At 47.0% G+C, this 25,731-nt stretch overlaps 1 protein-coding gene across 2 annotated transcripts in view; it reads left to right on the top strand.

Annotated features, from left to right (window-relative positions):
- Positions 1-2,044: 2,044 nt before the first annotated feature.
- SYNPO2 (synaptopodin 2) overlaps positions 2,045-25,731 on the top strand; it is a 716,997-nt gene continuing 693,310 nt past the window's right edge. Inside the window, exon 1 of one of the 2 annotated variants that reach the window (XM_069630687.1) lies at positions 2,045-2,470. In XM_069630687.1, the coding sequence (XP_069486788.1) occupies positions 2,366-2,470 (105 nt within the window). In that variant the 5' untranslated portion in view covers positions 2,045-2,365. The remainder of the gene's footprint in view (positions 2,471-25,731) is intronic. The other variant, XM_069630688.1, reaches the window with a different exon arrangement.

Below are 25,731 nucleotides of genomic sequence, written 5' to 3'. Positions count from 1 at the left end.
CTGGTCCACAAGCACCAGATCGACTAGCCTTCTTGATGAAGAAGCGAATGTCGTCCAGGTCGAAGTTTAGATGAAAACTCGTCGGGCGATTGATAGTATCTAATAAAACTCCTCCATCTGGGACATTCTGAAACTTCATTAGCTTGGATAATCGCTTGCTGCCCGATAGTGGCTTGATTAAGAAGTGACCAAATATTGGCGATATTTTTACTTTGAATGCTAAGTTCTTCATGTTACTCCTTGCGAAGTCTTCAGATGATCTGCCCAGAAGAGGGGCTCGACCCTCTTTTAAAGCCAAATGAGCCACAGTGATTGGTGTAGGTTAGGCCTACCTTAATGAACCAATCCTGGGTCCCCACCAACAATCTCCTATATGCATAAGGTCATAACCAAAGTGCTTTGCAACAGAAAAGGTAAAGAGGTGAAAACATGTAATACTAAGTCCCACCCGTCTTTCTGTCTGTTGTAAATCAACGGGTTTCTCTAGTTAATGGAGCTCTCTGTGGTTCCTGATTAAAGCGGCCTCCCTTGAAACTGTGACGAGACCCGACTTTCGGTCGCCGCCAAACCACATACCTACACCTTCTGAATGGGGCCCCCCTGCAGGGATGACTACTGTAAACAGCTGTCCCAGACATGACAGTTCACTGCCCTTTATACTGAGGGGCGGGAGCTGGCTTCAGGTTGACACAGTGAATATCAAAGGATGTTGAGGTTTCCTGTGTCTTTTGTTAGTCTTGCGACCAAGCCCCCCATGGGCCTGTTTGAATTAACACTGCCACCAGCAGCTAACAAAAGAATAGGGCAGACCCATGGAGCCTTTGCTAGTTAATTAGGCTGGCCCTGGCAGGAGGAAGATTTTGCCCTCCCCCTTTTGAGATGCCTTGATGTACTCTTGGCTGTCATATCCCAACTAAATATTACAGGGGGGGTGACGCCTGTAGGCTGTGTCCATCCAGAGTACACAGGTTTATGTGTATGTCGTGCGGTGAGCATAGGAAAATGTGTGCGGATTAGCCCCACACATTTTCTGGAGGTTCATCTACCATCGTTCCATTTCTTTTGAAATTTCAAAAAACCCAGGTGAGCGCACATCCACTGTGTGAATGACCGAATTCCTCACAACAACCCTCCGGCAATCCTTTTCTGACTGCCATTCTATTAGAGAAGGGTATTATTAAGTGGGTATATCATCTTTATGAACTCGGCCCTCAATATACTTGGTGATATAGGCCTGCAAACCTCATTCGATGCTGTCGCTGTACTCGAGCCTTTGACGCAGTCTTCATAGCCCATACTGACCGGCAAAGCCCTCAGTCTCGGTCTATGAAACTTAACTGAGCATTTTTGTAGCCCTTTCTTACTGGCTCTGTTGTGTGCTAGATGACCTGTGCACCTTGTTAAAGGCCCTCATCTTAGGCTCAGGACCACTTGCTTGGACAGGAGCGGCTCACTGCAAAATAGAGCCCGCAGGTATCTAGCACTTCATTAAAGAGTTGGGTAATGTGTAGTGTACGAATGAATTTAGGCATGTAGCTACACAATTCTAAGTTATCTTTGTGTGATCCAGAGATGGCCAAGTAGTTGAAATGGTTAATTTCCAAAGTCGTAAACATTGGGGCACACTGGCAGTCTGTGTCGTCATATTGTATACGCATAATATATTTACAGTCCCGTGCAATGAATTCATGTTAAACCGGGTGGGTGAATAATTGCGTGTATAAAGCACCTTTGAGATGTAAACTCTTTTTGGCGTTTGAGTGCACTCTGGAGGAATGCCCACACTTTCGTACGGTGGCCTTTATTGGAAAGCACTATTTTACCATGTGTGCCCTTCAGTTGAACTTTGCTGATAAGCGTTCACTGGTTGGGAAAGGGCTGCCATTAAACAAAAGGTAATAACAAGGACGGGCTTCCTTTAAAAGCAATCCCTGTGCATGCACTCTCCCGGTCGGGAACTTTACACCACTCCGTGCAGATGTTTTGGCTTGACTGTCAGGGGTCTGTCTGCACTGTGTATACACAGCCTCCTCGCAGCGTGCGACTCTCCCTCGCAGCGGGTGGGGGTGTGCTCCGCTCTCCGTCCGTCCCCCCCCACCGTTCGTTCCCCTGTTTGACTTTCTCAGGAGGTGGGATGTACAGAGAGCAGCCTGACGGAGCAGTGGGCTGCACCCTGGGTCGGAGGGAGCCCCTGTCATTCCCCTGAAGGGTCCCGCTGGAGAGTGCGTCACGGGCAGCGGACGGCAGCTCCAGCGCCCCGGCACAGCTCGCAGCAGGCAGCACTCACAGCGCGGCCGCGCGCCTCCAACTTGAGCAAACTCTCCTCTTCCCGGCGGCTCGCCGCGCAGCATCACCTCACCCGAAAATGGGCACCGGGGATTATATCAGCGTTACCATGAGCGGGGGCTCGCCCTGGGGGTTCCGGCTGGACGGCGGCCTGGAGCAGAACCTGCCTTTGAAGGTCTCACAGGTAGGGTCTGTATGCTGGGGGGGGGGGGGGGGGGGTGGGGTGGAGAGGGGAGCTGGATATATACCGGCTCTGGATAAGTGATAAAGAGAGGCTGTCTCGTGAGGGTGGCATGGTGCCGTTTTCTGCTTCTTGACGTACGTAGAAACAAGTTGCGTGTTCGCAGATTGACGCACTCACGCCAGTGCACTATTTTTTGTCAGTGCTGATATTTTTGTATTCAGTTCGCTGCTGGTTTTTGAACATGCGCTATATTTGAGTGCTTGGAATACCATTGTCTTGTTTATTACTATGTGTCTGTGCAGATGTCATCCTTGGGATTCCAGGTCCAGGGGCATCAACTTCCTCAAAAGAGGCCCCTTCCTGTGCAGGTTTTCACTGCCCAGGTAAGGTAGTGGCAGGGGAGTTACTGTGCCAAAATGCTACGCATTGCATGCTAGACTTTACACTTGCGCGGCTTTTGGGGAGTAAAGCTTACGGTGCCAGGGCGGAGGGGAGCGAATGAATGCAAGCCACGCGCCACCAAGTTAGACTCTGGGGTGTTTCGCCTTCAGCTTCAGGGGCGCATGAAACACTGCCCTCGCACTGCACGCGGCAGTGCACAACGGAATGCCCCCACGGTAGAGCCGCACACAAGGCGGGGTTCTTTTATGTTTAATAATCCGAGCACTTGATGTACAAATGCACTCTTTTCGTTGAATCAAGTTGGTTACTCTTGCTAGCCCTTATTTCCAAAAAGTAAAACTCGTAAAAACCAAGAACTGTTTAATTTTCAGAGTGAGGGAGGGGCTGTGGCAAAAGTTCGCACTTGACATTGCCAAGCACCGGGGTCGTGTGGCTCGGGGTTGGGGCAGTGCGGAATATGGGTGTCTGTGTGATGGACGAAAATAAGGTAATATGTTGACTCGGCGCAGGCGCAGACCCACTGTCCGTCTGCGAACACGTTTATCTTGCCTGCAGCATTTTTTTCTTTCTAAAAGCAGCTAAGCCTATTATTTGGGCAGCGGGAGTGAGGTACCCGCAACCTTTCTTTTCTTTTTCTTTTTTTTTTTTAGAGATGTTTTTACTGTTCATACAAAGTCCACAAACAGTAAATAGCCTTATATCAACAGAGTACGGCCCGAGTCAGACTCTAGGAAATGTTATTTTTTTTTTACAAACAATCCAGCTTCACTGTATTTATTACACAAAACAGCTACCGCCTCTGAGGTGATTGCGGTTTTGAAAGTAGGCGCACTGTGGCCTGTTGCTGGCGGAGGAATCCTGCCATCTAGTGGAACACGTCGGCCTCTTCCAGCTGCTGGCGAGCGTGGGAAGGCGCGTACGGTGGCTCACGCTCCCTTCCCAAAAACCGTGACCTGAGAGACTAATATCGCAAGTGCGCCATCAGGGCCGTTTGGCCTTCTGGCAAAAGAGCTAGGACAGCGTTATTTTCGGTATTTTTTCGTACCCGTGTATTTAATCCCGGGCATGCTGTTAGGCGTTGCTAGGGGGTGGCTAAGGGGGTTATAGCCCCTGGTCTTTTGGTTGTAGCCCGGGATAGAATCTCAGGGGCTACAACCAAAAGTGTAGCTAGCCCCCAGCCCCGACAGTTCCGACATTAGCGTAGCCCCTGGTATTTTCCAGACCTAGCAACACCCCTAGGTCACAGCAAGCCAGTTCAGAGGGTCATTAAACATCACACACGTTCTTTCCACCTGGCGCTCGGTGGTGACATTGGTAGTATGTGGGAGTGCGGAGTACACTGGACGGTGACCTGTGCCACTGCACAGGAGTGTTCCATTTCCACTCGGGGCAAGGAGAAGTGACAACAATACTGAGGTGCGAGGGGGTACAACGCCACCTCAACTTCAACGGGGCTTCTTTCTACTGCTTGCTGACAGATCTAATCCATGAGTGGTGATTAGTGGATACCGAGGCTTGGGCCTCATTACTCAATCCTCTTGGGTTGAGTATGTAGTTCTGGGTTGGGTTTCTTCATGGTCTGTGTGTACTTGTCAAAGTAAGGCTGGTTTCACAGGGTCTTTGACACGATGGGCCATGAGTAGCGGTCAACAGGGTTTGAAGGGGTGGCAGTGAGTCTTCTGATCAGAGGGTTCGGATTTTGATCCAGTTCTTGGCAGATGGTTTTGATCAGCTTTGCTAGATGTTGGTCCAACATCCCGATGTCCAGTTCTCTGTGAAGGCCAGCTACCCTTGTGAAGAGTGGAGCTCCAGACCTTATCCGCAGGGCCTTGTTCTGGATAATCTGAAGACTCCTCCGGTGTCGCTCCTGGCAGGTCGTCCATGCTTGGGAGGCATACGTCAGGGGATTCAAAAGGGGCAGTTTGATGACCCTTTTAAGCTATGTTTGGCTGATTCACCTCCTCTCAGCCCGTCAGAATGTTCAGAACACAGTCAATAACTACTGGTATTGACTGTGCTGCACACATTCCAACTCCAGAAGCAGCCAGGGAAACAACTGAAAACACGTCTCAGCGTTCAAGAAACAGCAATGCAATTTCTCAGCAAGATTTCTTTGTGACATTTCCCACGTGGTGGGAGTGTGACCAGTCGCTCAAAATCATGCGGGAAGCATTTTGGGCCATGATAACGGTTCCTATGGAGCAGTATTGGACCGCTATGTCTGTTAGAAACGCTAAATGTGTTATAATAAATGGAAGCCTGCAGTATCAGTAGAAAGGCCTGCGTTTACGCTGCAGTTGATTCCTGATACCACAGTGGCAGCTGGCAGAGTGGACAGGGCAGCAGTGCCATGCGCATGGGGGAGCGCGAAGGCGGGCCTGCAGCAAAGTATTTGTCCTGCCATGTGAGGGAGCTGATGGGCTAGCTTGCTTTTATCCCATATACTACACACTAGCACTATTATTATTATTATTACTATTAACAATATATGTATTGCACTTGAACCCAGCTCGGGAAGCAATGGAGAAGCTCTTTACAATCAGAGGGGGGGAAAGAACATGGTGAAGGAAACAGAGAAACAAGGAGCGGGAGGCAACAATAGGAAGTGGGAGGGTGAAGGCAATTGGTAGCAATGGATCAACCTGCATCCAGGGTTGGAAAGAGTGAGGATCAGATCGTCCAGTCTCAGGGAGGGTGTGTGGACCCAGGTGTTAGGGAGGAGCCATATGATAACAACATAACATCACTCCCCTTATTGCAGGAAGGTTGTGATGTCACAATGCCTACTTATGAAACCAAAACACAGTGTGAATGGCAACCCTCTCGTGGCAATTCCAACTACCACTTAAACTCTTAACCAGAGCCCTGACAAACTTTTCAAACCCCTTTCTTTTAAAAGTTCTATGTGCATTCACAGCCATTAATAGATAATTAAGGAAACATGCATGCTACTTTGTTTATTCAGTGAACTCTTGGGGCCTGATTCCTGAAATATTTTGGACAGTGCAAAGTAACTTTTCACTTGTGCAAAGTGAATCTGCACTGCCAAAGACCGTGATTCATGGAACAGTGCAAAGTGTCTTTATGCCGCGCAAAGTCACTTTGCATTGCAAAAATACACTTTGTACTTCTCCATGAATCAGAGTTGAGCAGTACACAGTGAATGTTTGCAGTGCAAAGTCACTTTGCACGGCAAAAAGACACTTTGCACTGTTCCATGAATCAGGGTGAAGCAGTGCAAAGGGTATTTTTTTGTGCCATGCAAAGTGATTTTGCACGGCATAAAGACACTTTGCACGGTTCCTTGAATCAGGGAGTTTGGTGGCAGTGCAAAGTCACTTTGCACAAGTGAAAACCCACTTTGCACCATGCAGAAAATTCCATGAATCAGGTGCATAAGAGCAGGAATGTATCTTCATGTTACCACCTATTCTAAACCACAAAGCCACCTCTCAAAAGCATTTTTATAAAATTGCCAAAAATATTTCTGTGCAACACATTGCCAGCTGCATACTAGTATGATTTTCCAACCGAAAACGTGTATTTCACATTTCAGCAACTGCACTTCCCCCTTGCAGCCGAGAGCGTGAGATATGAAGCAGATAATGGGGCGTCCATGCATTATAAGTAAAGAAATGCCCTATGGATTATGTTATTAAGATATCGCAAGTCATCTGCGCATTATAGACCTAATAGCAAGCTCTGCCTTTAGGCTCTCCCCTCTGTTTGCTCGCACAACTACTCAGTGGCTTGCACTGTCCTCGTAGTATACAGTAGAAGGTACTTTATCCCATATATAATCTCCTGAAATCATTTTGATAAATTTCCCATGGAAAACCTTAGAGTCCAAAATTCCAATTTGGAACTCTCACGAGATGTGCACTGGGATGGATGCACGTGATTAGCTTTCTCTACTTCCGTGGCCAGTTGGTTTACAATACAAATATCAGTGGCGGTAGAAATTGACGGCTAAGATTCTCCAGCGCGGGAAGCGTAACTCCTCCTACACACGAACAGGCGCCTCGAACCATGTCGTCTCTTATTTTCAGGTTGGGATTTAGCATGCCTCCAGAGCACTGCCAATCCCTTGGCGGCTCTTACCGACAGACACTTTAAGAGCTGGATATGACAAAGCACCAACCTATCAACAATCCCCAAATACAGAGTAACCGATGCAAGGCCTCACCCCTACAGACAGAAATGTGTAGCAGCCATGCCCTTTGCTACTATTTTAGCCTTCTTTACCCCATAATCCTTGTCGTTCCCCTCTTCCAAGTTACCTTCTTCGACAATTCTCTCCTGCCTTTTGATTCCCACCGCTTCCCTAGCAGACCCCATCCTGTTACCCCTTTCCCCTAGTGCTCTGTGCCATTTATTCTATGCAACAGCCAGGATTTGCAGAATGTGGGGGAAACATTGGACGGATTACCATGAAATTATCGAATGGGGAAACTACCAAATTATTATTATTTTTTAAATAATGTGTGGGGAGACCCCTTCCGCCCCCACCTTAACTAATACCCTTTCCCCACCCCACACTTATATTTAAGTAAAATGTCCCCACATTTCGAAATAAATCGGTACAGAAATGCAGTCATTTCTCCATTCGTTATTTTGAATTCGATCATTTCTACGGATCCCCATTGTTTCCTGAGCTGAACACTGAAATGTGAGCTGGGAACTTTGCAGATGCGTTGCCAAACTCTTCTAGCTCCTGGGACACAGTTATTTATAGCAGTTCCATGAATGCGTCTCCCAAGCGCTCCTCATTAGGTAAATGCTGTCTGCCGGAGAAGGGACACATGACAAAGCTTTAAAGGTACCTAGCCCTCAGTATGAGGCCCGCTAGCTTCCCTCCCCAAGCATCTGCAAGCGCCCAACCACCAAGAGGCCCTGACAATATCACAAGCCACGCTATGTAGAAATACAATAGCACCACATAGCATATCAACACTTTGTAGCATTTGCATGAAGCAGCATTCTGACATCTTTTACATTACAACTTTGATCCCTTTGAAACATTCCCAAAACATAACACATCCCCATCATGGAAACAATAACAAATATGTTTGGGAGGAAAGTTCTTAATTCGTCGCCTTCAAGATGTTTTGGACTACAACTCCCATGATCTGTCACCATTGAATTTGCTGGATAGGGCTAATGGCAATTGGAGTTGAAAAAAGTTACTGTGCTATGCATTAAGTACCCACATGCATCTCCATTTTGTTTTGATAAAGTGCACCTCTGCTTTGGTTGTTCTTGGCTAGATGTGACAGCAGACCTCGCTGTCGAGCTAGACCGTGGTGCAAGATGGGTGGTGGTTCCTTAATCGGGCAGAAGGCTGGTCGACGTGGCGGCTTGTGCCTGCCCCCAGTGGGTACATGCAGTGGGTAACAGACTCCCTAAGTGTGAATGATCTCATCAGAACGCTTCCAAGCCGCCTGGTTCTCACGACCAGAGCACCTCCTCAAACACACCTCACCACCGAGATACTTGCCACACACGGAGCCACGCAATTGGTCCTTCAGGAGAACCTAGATCTGAACGTAGAGCACCAGTGTCCGAATAGTGTAGATATGACACACATGCAATATTAATTAGGCTGGACTATTCACTGCATTCTCCATGATAGAACATGGTGATAATCCCTAAACAATGTTCTAATGCTCTCCTCAAGGTCGGATTTCCTATAGGCTGTTAGGTGCCCTCAGTGCCCAATGGGTGCCTTGTGACTCGAGGTTGGATTTCCCATAGGGTGGTAGGTCGGGACGTCAGGGCCCAATGGGCGCCTTGTGCCTCGAAGTTGGACTTTCCATAGGGGGTAGGTCGCAACGTCTGTGTCCAATGGCCGTCTTGTGCCGCTGTGTGGGGCGTGGTCTGCCTGGGTGGGGGTCATGTGGGGTGCTGGGGCTACATCCTTAGGTACACACATTGGAGGCATCTCAAGAGAGCAAGTACTGCCAGTTCTGGAGCCCCGGGCTACATGCAATACCTGGAGCAGGCAGGAGCCGCCGATGGCAGGCCAGTGGGGTTAGTCGGTGCTCGGACGGTATCTGACAAGGCTGAGGAGGTCTGCTGCATGGGCCGGGGAAGTGGATTCCAGGTGGCTCAGGAGTGTATGAGGCGTACATCTGACTGCACATCGGTTATGGGATACTTTGCCGGCCCTTTGCAGCGTGACTTTCCTAGCAACAGTAGAGCCCCTTCATGCTTGCTTGAGGACACCTAGTTGGGGTAACGCTGTGGGAATTCCATTGTGTCTCTCCTCCTTCCCTCCACGCTGCACGGCCACAAGGTGCAGGCAACAGTTTCAGATGTGTGACCTTAGTGTTACCAACCTGGCGCAGGCAGCTATGAGGGAAACCCTTGGCCAAGTTACGCAACCTATACAACGAGCGAAAAATCGCATGATAGAGGTTAAGTCAATGTTTACAGTTCTGCTATGAACCAACATTTCAGAGTGCTTCTTCCCTGAATAGAAGAATTCTGTGGCTAGGACCACGGGGCCCACCACAAAGGTACGTGCATTTCACACACAAGTCTGCCTATGCCTTGGATGGCAGGGGTGTTGCCAGGTCTGGAAAACATCTGGGGCTACACTAATGTCGGGACTGTCGGGACCCGGGGCTAGGTAGCCTTTTGGTTGTAGCCCCTGAGCTTCCATGCAGGGCTATAACCAAAAGACGGGGCTATAAACCCCCCCCACCCACGCCTCTGTTGGATGGGATTCTGTCATGCCTCCAAGGAAACAGCTGATAAGACCAGAGACATACAGCACATCTACTGACCCCATGGCAACGCCACAACAATCAGATACAGGCACTTCCAGCGTCAGCTCACCAGTATTGCCAGAGACACGTAAAGAAAGAACAACACAAAAAAGAACACAGCTGGCCCTTTAGCTGTTTGCACGCAAAGGAAGAGAAGTGCTCAGCATAGTTTAGACGTGTCAGCTCCCTCTACAAGCAACATCTGTGTCTCCGACAAAGAGGCACATATTTCTTTGTGTATGTGACATCAAAGGGAATCAGCATGTTTTGGGGGTGTCCCACCATGCCCTTGTAGCACTCGTCGTTGTAGGGGTCCGTAAAATACATATGCAGATGGGCCCGAACAGCGCCCCTACAAGGATCTTCAAGGAAGAGTAAACTAACTCTTGAGATGCTTACTCTGCCTGATGGCTACTCCTCCAGGCAGAAGTCATCTGTCTACCAGCTTCCAAATCCACAGCCCTCTTCCCACCCCCTATTCTTGATTCCATTCCCTAAGCGCAGGGTTCTGCAACTTTTAGGCTCCCCAGATGTTTTGAACTACAACTCCCATCTACCCTAATCAGCACAGCGAATAGTGAGAGATGATGAGAGCCGTAGTCCAAAAGCATCTGGGGGAACTGAAACTCGAGCAGTTCATTACCTCCACTGCTACCCATATGAACATTCCCCAGTGCTTTGCTTACACGTTTCCTATCACAATCTTATAAAACCATCCAAAAATCACACTTACAGCTTATACAACCTAATAAGAATTGAATAGGAAAAGGTACTATCATTTTTTATATAGGTTATTTCCAAGATTCTTCTTAAGCAACAGTCTGCAGCCCACTGCTCTGTAGAGAGTTTAGGTTGCGACTCCCATAATCCCTCACTATTGGTATTTATAGTCCCAAAAAACGGATGAGCTAAAGCTCGCATATCACTCTTCTAAGGCATGCTTGTGTGTGTGAGCAACCACCAAGCTTCACCTCCAGAACATCTGTAAAATACCTCCTAACCTTTCAATCAAATAAATATATTATTAGCAGAACGGTGCTTGGCAGCGGAAGTACGGCCCCAGCGTCCTGCCGGGACTCCCTCTCTGCATCGTGGCATCCTCGCAATAATGCAGTGAACTTTGCTGCCTGCACCCTTTGCAATGCCCCACTTCCTCTCACATTCCTTCTTCCGGTCTCCAAAGCCGTGCACGGTTCAGCCCCTCAATACCTGTCTTGGGAGATAGCTCAGCGGCAACGTGCTCTCCTTGGAAGCAAGACGACACGGAGAAGAACAGGTTCGATCCCCGGGTCCGCGCTTAGAAACCTCTGAGTATTCAGCGCGTTATAAATAACCCATCATATCATATCATATCATACCTGGCGAATCCACTGGCACTATGGCACTCTACACTCCCAAGCCCTTCTCAGCCTAGCTGCCTGTCGCCCGCGCTCTGCTTCTCTCTCATCGCCGTCTCAGTCGCCCATCACTGGCGCTGCCAACCCCAGAAATCAAGAAGAGCCCCAGAGTGACAGGCTTCAAACTCACCCCCAAGAACAAGCTCCTCTTGCTGGATGGAGCCCCAGAGACATAAGCTGCCCTGCACCTGTGTAAATGCTTGCAAATTATACACATTTCGTTTAGACTGCGACTGCTGGATAGTCCAATATGACATAGTGTATAGTGCCTTTTAACAAAGTAACACATACCAAATGGAAGGCCAGGGGCACGCAGCTGTGCCCACGTATATTACTCTGCCCCACACAATCAAATCAGAATGGGCCTTGTGCTGGATAGCCGTGGTCTCTCAGCCGTTCTGCGCGGTAGAATTTGGGTGAGGGACTCCTCTGCTGCTACCCCTCCTCCACATGCAAGCATCTCTCCCAGGCAGAGCGAAGGCTCACTGAGATCCAATGCCCCAGAAATAAAGAGCTGTAGCCCTTCCACGTCTTCTGCACGCAAACAATTGCGCCACTGTACGAGCTCCACCCCGTGCCAGGCAACAGTGGCTGTGATGTGCCTCCTCCTTCTTTCTAAGCACTTGTACACTTGTTTGGCACTAGAGGCCGCAGACTATTGGGGCAGTGCCTATCAGAGTCCATGACTGTGTGCTAGGTTCGCCCACAGTCTGTGATTGTGCCTTGAGGGTGACACACACTTGAAGGGCTACTTAACTTGTTGCAAATGTCTGTTTGTTCTTGGTGGGTGCACCCTGTGGTTTCTAGTCACAAAACGGTTACCAGTAGTAAGGGATCACACTGCTCATGTGCACGTCTTGTGGTTGTGTCCTACTGCTGGCATTTGTCGTTTTTCATTTTCACTCAGTGTTCAAGCTGTGTTAGTGATTTGGCTGTGTTCCCTTATCTAAAACCGGAGGCTGAAATGAGCAGGAACTAGTGGGAACTTACTATTTATTATTTCACTACTTTTTACAGCCATTTTAACAGTTCTGGAACTGTTCTGTTAGCATTGTAAGCCTATCTCTGAACTTTACATAAATGGCTAGTTTCAATCATTTCAGGTGGGTTTTGGATGATCTGGATGAAATTAAACAATGCCTAAAACCCTGTATAGTGTTGTTTCCTAGCTCATGTGTGGGTGCATATGTGTGCAGAGGGCGAAGCGAGACCTTAAAGAACAACATGTTGCACAGTCTGCTGTGTACATTAGAGAAACAAAATCATCACATCATGCATCTGTTTTGTTCTCCTTACAAGCTATTGCAGAAGCTTGATGGCCACAATAAGTAGCTTATTTCTTGTTTCTGTGCATCATTTTGACATTAATGGAAGCCTCAATTCCATTTTTGCTGACTCAAAGGTGTGTGCATTTAGCTTTCACGCAGTGGCGTAACACAAGATCTGGGGGCCCCCCTGCGAGCCATGCTGAGGGCCCCCCCTACTCGGTAACAAATCACAAGTCACGCCACACTCTGGGCTGCCCTAGATTACCACGCTTGTACAATACCCACAAACGTGTTGCTGAAGGGGTATGCCACACACTGCACCAGGAGAAAGATATAAATATGTGTTTTAATGCAATATACAGCACACTTTCTGAGAAAAATTGGATAAAAAGCCATACTGTTTGCTATTGTTGTGTAGGGAAACACCAATCCAATACATGCAAGTCACCAACAGTGAACAGGAACATTAATGCTTTGCTATTAAAAATGCCATGCCACAATGAAAACATGTCCAACTGGCTGCACAATGTAGACCAGTGTAGACACATAATAACATTACAGTAAAGCATGCCAGGCCACATTAAGACATACCTAGACTGGTTGCACCAAAATGGCAGTCGAAGCAATAAGACTCATCAAGAAGAGAGCACACATTCAAGTCTGCGTCTTTGCGGGCTCTAAGAACACAGCCAAACTCTTTAAAATCTGCAAGGAACTGGCCAATCCTGTTGCAGTTTCTACCTCTCCTGTTCCCTCAACAGGCCCTCTCTATGGCTTTGGCCTCTCGCTTCTCCGGTAAAACTCAGGACATCCTGACCACTATCTCCTCTTCCTCTCCCTCTTCCTCTCTCAGCCCCCTTTGGCCATCTCTTCCTCTCCTCCTCCTTTCTCCTCTTTCTCTCTAACACCTCACCAGGCTTCTAAACAAGTCCCATCTACGGAAGTGTCATTCAAACAGGTGCTCGCCTGCTCCTCCAGAACCATCAAGGATCACATTGACAGCCTTGATCCAGCCTTGTCCGATTTCTGTAATCATTCTTTTGCCACTGGAACTTTTCCCTCTCCCAAACTCTTGGAAAAGCTGGCCAACTGCCAGCTTACTCTCCACACTGAATCTGTTGGTTTTCTCCATGACCATCAGTCTGGTTTAAGAGCATCCAGAGGCACAGAAACTGCTCATCTGAACACCTGTGAAGATCTGATCTCTAACCTTGATTCCAGCATTCCTTCTGTCCTCATCATCCTGGAACTTTCCTCTGCTTTCGACACGGCCAAGCACGCCTTCCTGATCAATTGACTCTGTGAGAACCTGAGCATCATGGATCAGGCCCTGGAGTGGCTGACCTCCTTCCTCTTGGACCTCCCCTCCCAGGTCCAACTTTCTCCCTTTCACTCCACCACCTTTCTCTACATGTGGCGTTCTCCAGGGCTCTATCTTCTCACCCTGGTTTTGAAACCTCTACTTGGCCCCTTTGAGCCACCTGATGTCTACCTTCTCCTCTAATTTACAGTGTTACGCGATGACACTCAGCTTTCCTTCAGGCTCCCCTCAGCCTACTCTCCTCTCTCGCTCATTCCTGGTGTCATCTTCAACTCCACTTTCTCTTTCTTTCCTCACTTCTTGGACGTCGCCAAGAAGTCCCACTACCAGCTGCACCTCCTCAAACGGACTCTTCCATTTCTCACTTTCCCCCAGAGGCTCACTGTCTCCAGAGCTCTGGTTCTCTCTATGCTGGACTACTGCAACAGCCACTTTCTCAATCTGCCTTCCTCTATTCTCCGCCCTCTGCAACTAATCCAGAGCAGGACTGCAAGACTTATCCTTGGCCTCAAGCCCAGGGACTGTATCTCTCCAGCCATGAAATCTCTCCACTGGCTCTCGGTGGCTGCAAGGATCAAGTTCAAGACCCTTTTCATTGTCCACAAGGCTTTCTGGGGATGGGATCTGCACTACATCCAACACTCTCTTCCAAATACCTTCCTTCTCTCCTTTTCGAGCCGTAAGGGTTACATGCTTCTACAGGCAGAGAGTGGGGGAGGGGGGGTAGATCCTTCTCCCCTGCAGGTGCCTCCCTCTAAAATGGCCTCCCTGACCCTCCCAAACTTGAGCTGGACCACCTGAAGTCACGGAAGCAGCTCATAACGTTCCTCTTCTCCTCTGCTCTCACTCCCCTGCTGATCCAACCTGACCTACCTGTCTGCTGTACCAACTGGTTGCTTGGCTACCCTCTGTCTCACTGAGTCCAGGCTCTTGATCAGTCACCCTTGCACTGCCTCCAGGCTTACCATGCAGTTAGGGGCTGCAACTGTAACCCTACAGTCCCTTGTTCTCCTTGCACTACCCAGAGCCGCACTGCCCTGGCGGCACTTAGTCAGAGCATTGCTGCCCTGTTTCCCCTCCCCTCTCCCTTCCACTTCCCCCCTTCCTTTCCCCTTGCACTTCTCGTTCTCACACTTGCATGATCTGAATGACACAAGGCTTAGTAAGATCATTTGTCTTGTCCTCCCTCTGTTTTCCTTCCCTTGTCTTGTCGTGCCTAAAAACACTTGCGTACAGGTGTTTTATATGTGATTTATCATATCATATAATTTTATCACAGATGCCCATAAAAATATACAGTGCCGCAGTAAGAAACGGCTAGACTGGCAGAACCCAAATGCCAGTCTAGCCAGATAATTACACTTAGCAGGAATGCTTTATCAGAAATGCCCAGTTAAAAACATTCATACCAAACTGAGGAATGACTAGACTGACTGCACCAAAATGCCTCTCTAGCCACTAATACCACATATCATGCCTGCTTAGCATGGACATGGACAACCATTATGATTTATTGCACAACCCCGCCCCCACACATCCCTTCTCCCTCCCATACCATACCCCAACATCCAAAATCAGCTAATCGGCCCAAAATTACCTTCACACCCCTCTTCCCTGTCCCAGTGCTTACGTATGAGGCTCCTTGCCTCACTGGTAAGTACTGGGATGAGGAAGAGTGGGACTAGGAGTAATGAAGATTACAGGTAGCTAAGTCAGGCATTAACTTCATGTACCTCTACCTTATCCCAGTACTTGGGTATGAGGCATAGTGCCTCATACACAAGTACTGCCTCATACAAAAGTACTGGGATGAGGAAGAATAGGGCTAGGTGTAAAGAATAATACCAATAATTAATGAAGGCATTAAACAAAAGTAGTGGTGCAACACCATTGAGCTGACTGGGCTTCAGCACTCCCCCCCCCCCACTGAAATTGTGGGCTACGTTGAATTGACCTGGCTGACCTACAGAGCAGTTGCCGGACAGAAAAGTACTAATGTACAGAATTTCACTGTTAGTACCTGCATTCAACTGCCAAATTCTTTAAACAATTGAAGTTGTGATGTGGGTTTAGTACTTGCATGCCCAGGGAGTGATTGGAAGGGTAGAGAGGGAACAGGAGACGAGTCATTCCCACAGCAGCCCATAAGTGGGTGCTTTCAGACCTAAAGGAGAGAGTTAACTGCTTGTAACATTGAAGCTTCACTAGAATAGTATCATTAAAATGCGTAAGGAAGTTAGATGCCCCCACACAAATAAATGTGCTCCTCCCCACCACATGTGAAGTTAGCACCTCTCCCACCATTTGAAGGGTTAGCCCCCCTGAAATGTAGGTTTTGTTGCGCCCCTGAACACAAGCACACACACCATTCACCATATATACACACGCACAGCCAGCCATCCATATATATAAGAGTGCACTCTTTCACCATACAGGCACACCCAGGCCCCCACCCATACATTTAAGTGTTCATTCTTTCACCATGCAGGCACACACACCCAGGCACCTACCCATACATTTAAGTGTGCACCCTTTCACCATACAGGCACACCCAGGCAGCCACCCATACATTTAAGTGTGCATTCTTTCACCGTATACGCACACCCAGACAGCCACCCATACATTTAAGTGTGCATTCTTTCACCGTATACGCACACCCCGCCACCCATACATGTGTGCACCCCTTCACCATACACTCACACAGGCACATGTCATGGGTTGAGGGGAGCCATAATACTTCAAAAATATATTGTTTCTTTTTGAAGTCACTCTGACTTCAAAAAGACATTCTGTTAGGGACTGAACCACAACGGAAATCATTTCTTTATGAAGGCAGAGTGACTTAAAAAATAAACCATTTATTTCTGAAGTCATAGGGATTCCCCCACCCCATGACATGGAGGCCTCCAGCCTAGGGTCTTCATGTCATAGGGTGGGGGTAGCCCCCGGACTTTTTGTATTTACTCTGCTTTCAAAAAGAAATTATTTCTGTTATAGAAATCATTTCTTTAGAAATGCAGAGTGAATTCAAAAAGAAAATGTAAAAATAAAGTTGAAAAAAAATACTTTTTTTCTTTTTGCTTCAAGTGGGGCCCCCTTCCAGAACATGTGGTCGCGGGGGCCCCTGTTATGCCAGTGCCTTCACATATACATAACTGCACAGCACGTGCAGAGGAAAGGAAGCAGAATTATGATAAAATAATCATGCCACATTGATATGTCAAGACATTCCAACCTCCACTTTGTGAAACCATAGTGGTCATTGTATTTAAATCCTTTCATTTGAACTATTATAAATTGAAAGAGTGTTGAACTGCAGTACAACAATTAGACATGGCATTTGTATTGACAATGAAAGATACATCTAAACGCCCCCCCCACACTTTTTTTGAATCTGTAAATGTTGCAGGAGGCCCCCCAAAACCGCTATAGCACTGAAATCAGTTTTGACCGAAGAAATGAAACACTTCAGCAGGGCCATCTTCCTTAGCCCCCTATTTAGAAATCCCCACCCCGCTACTTCCAATCCCCATCACATGCGCTCCACCCTCTTGCCGCTCCCTCTTCTGGGGCCCCAGTCCCACTACTTCTTCGGCCCACTTTTCGCCCTCTCCCTAAAACATGCACTGCTTAATGGAGTATTCTCTTGCTGTGTAGCAACTTCACAGCACTTCTTCTCAAGGCCCAATCAGGCATCGCTTTTGCTAATTTCTCCTTTGATCTATGGCCTACATTTTAATAATCCTCTCGCTATAAAAGAGATTTTGCACATTTAGTTCCGCTTCAAGACAGGCATCGGTCAGTGGGCTGTTACCAGCTTGATCTGTGTAGGTATCGACAGATGGTCTTTCTGTTTAACTCTTTCATTGCCCTTAGTACATGAACATATGATATATATTTCAATTTCCACATAAAAGCATTGCGGTCCCAGTACTCAACCCCGCCCCTTCCTCTTCATCAACCAAATCAGCCAAGAGCTTCAAGTGCTCATGTCCTTTTCATAGGAACTTGGAAATCCATTGAAAGTACTCTTGCATTTTAGCGGGAAAGAGAAGTACTCCTTGTCAATGTCTTGAGTAATGTCACATAGATGTAGTTGAAATGCCATGCAGCGCACTGCCCATGCCCACATTCCCTGCGGATGCCTCATCTTAAGCAGCCCTTCAACCTCTTTTCCTCTGCAGTTGATGAGCAGGTGCAAGTGGAACTAGGTCACTAAGTCCCACCCACCTTCTTAGCCCTGCCTCTTCCTTTCTGCTCTTAACTAAGGGCCTACGAAGTGAAAGGCAGACGAATTAAAGGTCAATTCCTGTTTGGACCTGTTCTGACCCACGGCCCAAACCGCTGCTCAGACAACAGGTAAGCATGCGCCAACATGTATTTTCTCCCTTTGTCTCCACAGGTTATCCCCACCATCACCAGGCAACGCCAACATCTACGACATCGCCCCTCCTCGAAGGCATGGACTAAGGTAAAGAGGGACTACTTTACACAAGTGGTCTAAAAAGGTACCCAAAGTACTCCACAGTAGAGTAGACACTGTGCAAGAGAAAAATAGCTTTATTGACCCCACCACAGCTGGGAGACAACAAATGCAGACAGTCCTGCACACTGAACTGGTTGAAAGGGTCTTAAATTCCGCCTACTGCGGCTGCCACTTTTTTTAGGCATAAACCACAGGATAAAAAAACCAACACTTTAGTTACATTTTGGGGCAGGTCAAAGAAGTGATTGGTTGAACATCATTAGGCCCCTATAGCACTCCATATATTGGTTATCTTTTATTGGGCAAACACATTTCCTGAAACACAAACCCACAAGACCCCTTATGATGTCATAATCCAACACCCCAACAGCTCTTAGTCACATCATTATGCTGACCAGATTGGCTGGCACAGTTCAGCATACAAAATAGCTACGCAGCTACAAGTTTTAACTGGATGCTGCTGTTTGGAGATAATGTGAACTCACAGCATAAAAGTGCCATGGTCAAACACTATATCCCAGCTCCCTGATTGGTTTCATTCATCTTTTGCCCCTTGCACCTGTTCTGTCCTCACCTCCCTCTGCACACCTGCTGCCAGCTCTGCTTAGAAAAAACTTGCAAGACACTGTTGCTGGAAAGTAATTCCTGCTATTTTATTAATTCTACCATGGACATTCTGCCTGGGTCTGCATAAGCATGGCACATTGGCCTTCAAACTATCTTCTGGGAACACTCCGACAGGATTGTGTTACCATGAGCAAAAATCCTCCTCTGTCACATTAATTAACAGCTGTCACATTAATTAACAGTGCTTGGCATCCTCTGCTGTCCTGACCTTCACTACTCTGGGTTTGTGGTTATCTGCAAAATAAAATACAACTAAAATAAAGCCTGCAGCTTATTATTTGCTGGCTGAAAATACATCTTCTAATGCGGGCCTTGAAAAACATGGCTGACCAACTGTTCACATATTGCTCACAAAAGACCTACAGCTCTACTTAACAAAGCTCAATCTTATGTAATAACAAAAAACCCATCTCTCTGCCCCCCTACCTACCCGGACCTGGGCGCTACAAAACTTGTTTGTGACAACAATTCTCTTGTTCGTATGATCCTGTGCGGAGCGCCAGCTCCCTGACATGGTATACAACTATGTATGTTCTGCCTATGCCGTGATGTCACCAACCACATTCCCCCCGCGCCACAGCGTTACTTTTGTAGTCGAGCGTTACTTTCATAGTTGGTACATGCACCCCCTTCTTGTGGACACTAGATTTGCATCCCTTCATTCCGCAAAGCAGCAACCTCACCCACATCATCCTCAAGCTCATCAGCACCCCTCACGGTGCACAACACGGAAGTTGATGCTCACCAACGTCTGCTCAGCTATCACCCATGCAGCAGACATTGCTGACCTCATCACTACACACAACCTAGATGCCATCTTCATCACTGAGACCTGGCTGACACCCACATCCTATACGTCCTTGTCCCCGAAGGCTAAGGCACCCAACACAGAGACTGGCTGAACAAGACAGGCGGTGGCCTTGCACCAGACTTGACGTCGACAAGCTTGGCTACTTTGAAGTCCTCTACTGCCACTTCCCGATCTCCCCGAAGCACAGAGTCAGCTTCCATCTCATCTACAGCCTACCCAAAGCCAACACCACCTTCAACTGAGACTTCACCGACCCGGTCCCCACCATTTCCCTCATGCTCGTCAACAACATCTTCCTAGGCGACTTCAACCTCACAGGCAACAAGGCCACTAAACCTATGAAGGGATCTCTCTTTGACCTTCTCCACACCCTCAGCCTCAAACAGCACACGAAAGACCCAACACACAAGAAAGGTAACGTCCTCAACCTAATCATCATCGCACTGCCTTCTCTCCACTACAGCTCTCCTCTCCCACTTGGAAGGTTGGAAAAGGCGGGCATCCATATCCATTTCTATTATTCATGTACATGCAGGCATTAGTACTTAAGAGTATAGGCGCTGATTGCTAAACCAATTTCCCTTAGAATTAGTTTTGAAGCTGAAAGGCGCTATATTGCTCAGGAAATATGCTGAAAACGAAGTAATCACACAAATCAAGGCCAATTACATGACAGGATAGGGGGCAACTTGAAGTGAAAATTGGATAAATCTCTCTCAAGATCTTGAGAGAAATCAGATCTACAGATTATACAGAGGGTAATACTGAAGGACATAATTCTGAAAACCCTTAAAAGGACACTTCTATCAAATCAATAAAATAAGTTTTGAGATAGGGCCTTGATGGCTCGAAACACATGTGTGCTGTCACAAGAATTGGAATCACAAATAAATTCAAGACAGAATTTATTGCTACCCAACTTCATTGTTTTCTGATCATTAACTTATTTGTATGCGGGAGGATAGCTCAGCGGCAACATGCTCACCTTGGCAGCAAGACAACACAGAGCAAAATGGGTTCAATCCTCGGGTCTGCGCTTAGAAACCTCTGGTTATTAAGCACATTATAAATAATCTATCATATCATATCATATCATGCACATGTGTTGATGTTTACAGAGGAGATTCTACCACTTTGGTGTAAAAAGATGCCTAAGTGGTTCTTGCAGCATGGTGTACTCTGAAGCAATAATGTTTCCTTTGCCTCTACCTCTTGACTCACATGGAGAGATTATGGTAGCACGGCTCAAGGGTGCATGATGGCAGATGGCCTCTGGGTTTTCAAAGTTGCAGTGAGATGGCTTTCTGCATTCTGACTGTCATTGGGAGTCTACGGGTTAAGGATCAGTGTTCTTTGACTTTTATAGGCATGTTCAACCTTGGTGAAAGTGCATGAACTAGCCAACTAAGTGCATAGTGGAGCGGAGTTTGACTAACAGGAAAGGGACAGATGTCACCATTATCAGGTGGTGAGTGGTGGAGGCGCGTGGGCTCGATTCTCTCAGATTCCAGAATCTGGCAAAAATGCTCTCATTAGAACTGGGATCCGGAGAAGCCAAACGCCCATTCCCAAGCCACTATACAACACTGCATCTGCAGTGAACAGCTGTTAACAGCGTACACTACAGAAACTAACTGACGAGCTCTGATCAGGTTTCTCTTTTCTTTGGATTGTTTTGCATTGAAGCACAGTAAAGTGTGATTAATCTTGGATGGCTGTAAACAGTAGTGAAGGCAGCTTTTGAGGGGTGCGTGTCTCCTAGGAGGCACTGTCATTACACATTATTTAAGGTCTTTAGCAGTGTGTGACTCTTTTCAGTGGAGTGGCATTAAAATGCCCTCTGAATCTGCACATGTGACCGGGAGCCCCAAGTAATATGAGGGGTTAAGGGAAGTTCTCCCCGTAAGTAAACGTATTAAATAGTATAAAATAGTAGGTTGAAATAGTGAATTTTAGACCACAATTTGTGAGGAAATGGGGTAAAAAGACATGCAATTTTCAATTGGTTCTGTAGGATAACAACATGGGTCACTAGCAGTACACAAGAGCATGTTACAAAACTTTCATGATGTTGCGTTCACAATATCTGCCAGCACTCCCACTACAAAACATCTTCATGATTTCTCGCCTCCAACATATACAAGTATTCTGACTGTCAACACTTGTTACAGCGAGCTTGAGCTTGATACAGGTAAAACTTAAACTTAGTCGGTTGCAATGGTAATACAGAAAACAAAAACTCAAAGTGCAGCATTGAGAGTGACAAGTAGCAGAGGACAGTACGGGTCAAATATTATGCTTTGCTGTGGTTACAGTGCAGTAGCATAATTATACATACAGGTAGTAGAACATTATCGTAACAGGAAGGTTTTTAAGTTTTTACGGAAGGTAGTGTATGATTTTTCATTCCTTAGTGAGGTTGGTAGGGCATTCCAGTTTTTAGGTGCGAGGTCTTGGAAGCTAGACCCTCCGGCTTTAGATCTCTTGAATGTTGGGACATAGATCTGGTTGATGCGGTGGGCTCTGGTAGGTCTGTTGGAGGAGATGAGGGTGATTCTTTCCGAGAGGTAGGGTGGGCCATCAGATGTAAGGCATCTGTGTGTGATGGCCATGGTTTTAAAGAGTATACGTTCCTTAACCGGTAGCCAGTGGGCCTCTTTCCTTGCTTGAGAGATGTGTTCCCTTTTGGGAATGGACAGCGCTGCCCGGAGCGCGTTGTTTTGCGTGATTTTGAGTTTGTTGACTGAGGTGCCAAGGAATAGGGCATTGCAGTAGTCAAGTTTGGTACCTATTGTGGCTCTGGCTATGGATAGGCAGTTCTTGGTGGAGAGAAAGGGCTTGCCTGTGTTGATCATCTTGGTGGTGAGCGCAGATGAGGGGGCTATGGCATTGACATGGCGGGACATGGATAGTGATGCATCTAGGTGGACACCTAGGGTTTTGACAGTCTTGGAGACTGTAATGATGGAATTGTCAATGTTGAAGGTTTTATATTGCGGGGGGAGTTTATTGAGAGTCTCGGTGGTACCTACTATAAGGATTTCGGTTTTGTCCCCGTTTGAGCAAAGGCCGTTGGCAGCCATCCAGGTTTGGATGGCTGTGTATATTTTGGTTAGGGCTGTCGCATCTTCTTCATAGGTCTCAGTTAGAGGGAGTAGGACCTGCGTGTCGTCTGCGTAGTTGGTGTACGCTGTGTTGCGACAGTCAAGATTATTGAAGAGTGGAAGGGTAAATATGTTGTAGAGTGTAGGGGCGGTGCAGGAGCCTTGAGGGACGCCACAGTGGATGATGGTAGGGGATGCAGAGGCTGTGTCTGAGAAGACCTTCATGAGTCTTCCATTTAGAAAGGAGGCAACCCAGGCGATGGCTTCTGGGGAAAAGTGGGCTTCATTTTTTAGATGCATGCCTAAAATATCGTAGTTGACAAGGTCAAAGGCGGCGGACAGATCCAGTAAAAGAAGGAGTGCAGGTTTGCCTTTGTCTAAGATGTCACCGAGTTGTATTTTTAAGTCGAGTAGGGCTAACTCTGTCCCGTGACCTGAAGCCTGACTGTCTTTTGCCTAAGATGTGGTTGGTTTCTAGGCATTCCTGGATTTGTGTGTAGGCAACTTTATCCAGGATCTTTAGCAAGAAAGGCACTGTGGTAATGGACCTATAGTTATTAGCAATTTCTGGGTCAAGAGTGGGCTTTTTTAAAAGGGGGCGTACCCATGCTTCTTTTAGACTGTCTGGAACTGTGTTTGCGTTGAAGGAGGCGTTGATGAAGGATTTGAGGAAGGGGGCGAGTGTTTCAGTGCAGTCTTTGATGAGTCTGGCTGGGCAAGGGTCTCCTTTGCAGTTGGATGGTTTAATTCTGTTCATAATCTCAATAACTTCCTGTTCACTTACTTCCCTGAATTTGTACAGGGTTACGGGGGCTTTGGCGGGTGGGTGCACTGAGCTGGAGGTGAGTAAGTGGTCAGTGCTGGAGGTAAATTTAGTGTACTGAGATAAGTTTTTGTGATGTTCCTTAATTCTTTCTTGTAGGAGTTCGATTTTGTTCAATAGGGCAGATTGTATAGAGTTACACCAAATTTGGTCGTTAATAATCTCTTGGGATTTGGTAACTGGTATAGTGAGTTCTTTGAAGATGGCAAAGAGCTCTTTAGATTCAGAGCTTGCATTAGTGATTCTTTCATTGTAGGAGGCTAACTTGGCTGAAATTATAGCTTTCTTGTATTGCAAGGTGATTTTTTTGTAAGAGGAAAAGGTGGCTGAGGAGGGTAGTTTCTGCCAGGTATTCAGGGCTTTCCTCTTCTGAGAGCGTAGCTCTTTTAGTTCTGCTGAGAACCAGGTGTTAGAGTGTTTCACTGCTTTGGCTTTCTTGTTCTGTAGAGGGGCAATGATGTCTATGGCAGTGCTTAGGGTGTGTTTATAGATATCTGCTAGCACTGAAGGGTCAGAAGACTTGAGGTCTGTTGTGAGAGTGCTGAGGTGTGGTATGACGTTATCTTTAGTGAGATTGTTGACGCATCTGGCTGGGGCTGGGGGATAGGGTTAGGCTTTTTAGTCTTAGACGTGGTGGGGATGAGGAAGTGAATGAGGTGGTGGTCTGACCAAGGAATGGGGGTAATGGAGCTAACGTCGATCTGACAGTTGTGGTCGGCTATCCAATCAAGGATGCAGCCTTTGTCATGTGTGGGCAAGCTTATACGATGATGTCCATAATATGTGCCAGCACAGCCACTATAAAGCACATATTCAAGATTCTTAGGTTGAGTTCACAATATATGCCAGCATGCTCATGTAAAATACCTTTAATACTGCGTGTGCCAAAATATGGGCCAGTATAACACTGTATAAGAACCTCATGGTGTCACACCCACAATAGCTGCTAGCATTCTGACTGTAAAACCCTTTCAGATGATGGCTGCAATGTATACCTGCATGTCTACTGGAGACCACATGCTCATGGTGCTGAGCTTGTGTCCACAGAATATGACAGGATGAACCTGTGAGACAGTTTTCATGCTGCCTTTAACCGGATGTGACAGCATTCCACTATGAGCAAGACTTTCATGATGGTGCCCAGAAGGTGTAGCAGCATTACCCTGTAAAACACTCTGCCACGATGCTGTTGCCACTGTACATTCGAAACATATACAATGTATGCAACCATGATGTCACTGCCTTGGTTGAGTGGTTGCATTTCTTTCTTCTGAAGGGGTAGGAAGCCTCCCAAACTGCTGCAGTGCATCCTGGGGATGTCACCACAGCAGTGATAGGGAATGAACACTGCCATAATGGTTACTGATTGACAGTTACCCCACACTGCATCACTTCAATTCTCCACATTCCCACCCTTTCTCAAACTGTCCCCACTGTGATTGAGTAGGCAGGCCAAATATGCTCAGGTGCTATTCACCTGTTAAGAAATGTTGCTCACAGTGAGCCTTCAAAACATTTAAACAGTTTGGAATACTCTTGCACCTCATCCAACAACTAACAGTGTCCAGCAATGTGAATGTTTTGTTACCTTGTCCTGATATGTTTCAATATGTGGAGTGTTTAATCAAGATTATGAAGTTGAGCAAGTTGTGGCTCAACCATGCGAACACCAAGGTGGCCAGGACAACACATGATAATAAGAGACTTCCTGTAAGATAGTGCCAGAAAATAACTTGAGGTTTAAACTGCTTCCATGACAATTAGGAGGTGGGTACAGGCCGCAGTCATGTCATAACATGTTATGTGAAATCCTATGCATAGTTTTATATATTCACTGTTACACTACTTTACAGGAGGTATGTCACTTTATGCTGTAGCAGGGTTTGTCTTCCAGGGGACCTCAAAAACATCTTAGGGTGCAGTGCGGTCTATGAACTTTCACTGATGAAAGACACCTGAGGAAGCATTTGAAAATGGAAGTTGAATTCTTGTCCACTGCTTTGTGATCAGGTAACATACATTGCGATATACCTATGAGAGTTTCTCTTAGGAGTCGTTCTCTGGGTAGCTTTCATCTATGGCAGCAGCTATGCTCTTCTCCTGCCTGTATTTACACGTTCCCACCCTCGACTTATACTCCGTAGCGGTGTGTGGATGTGCTGAGTGTCACAGGACAGTCGGCAGAGGTACTATTGTTACAAGAAGCACTATGTATTAAACGTGAGATAGAGAGACCTACCAAGAGTATCATG

This window comes from Ambystoma mexicanum, chromosome 6q, assembly GCF_040938575.1.
Source record: "Ambystoma mexicanum isolate Mex_15411 chromosome 6q, UKY_AmexF1_1, whole genome shotgun sequence".
Lineage (NCBI taxonomy): Eukaryota > Metazoa > Chordata > Amphibia > Caudata > Ambystomatidae > Ambystoma > Ambystoma mexicanum.
This window is presented reverse-complemented; position numbering and strand designations above follow the sequence as displayed.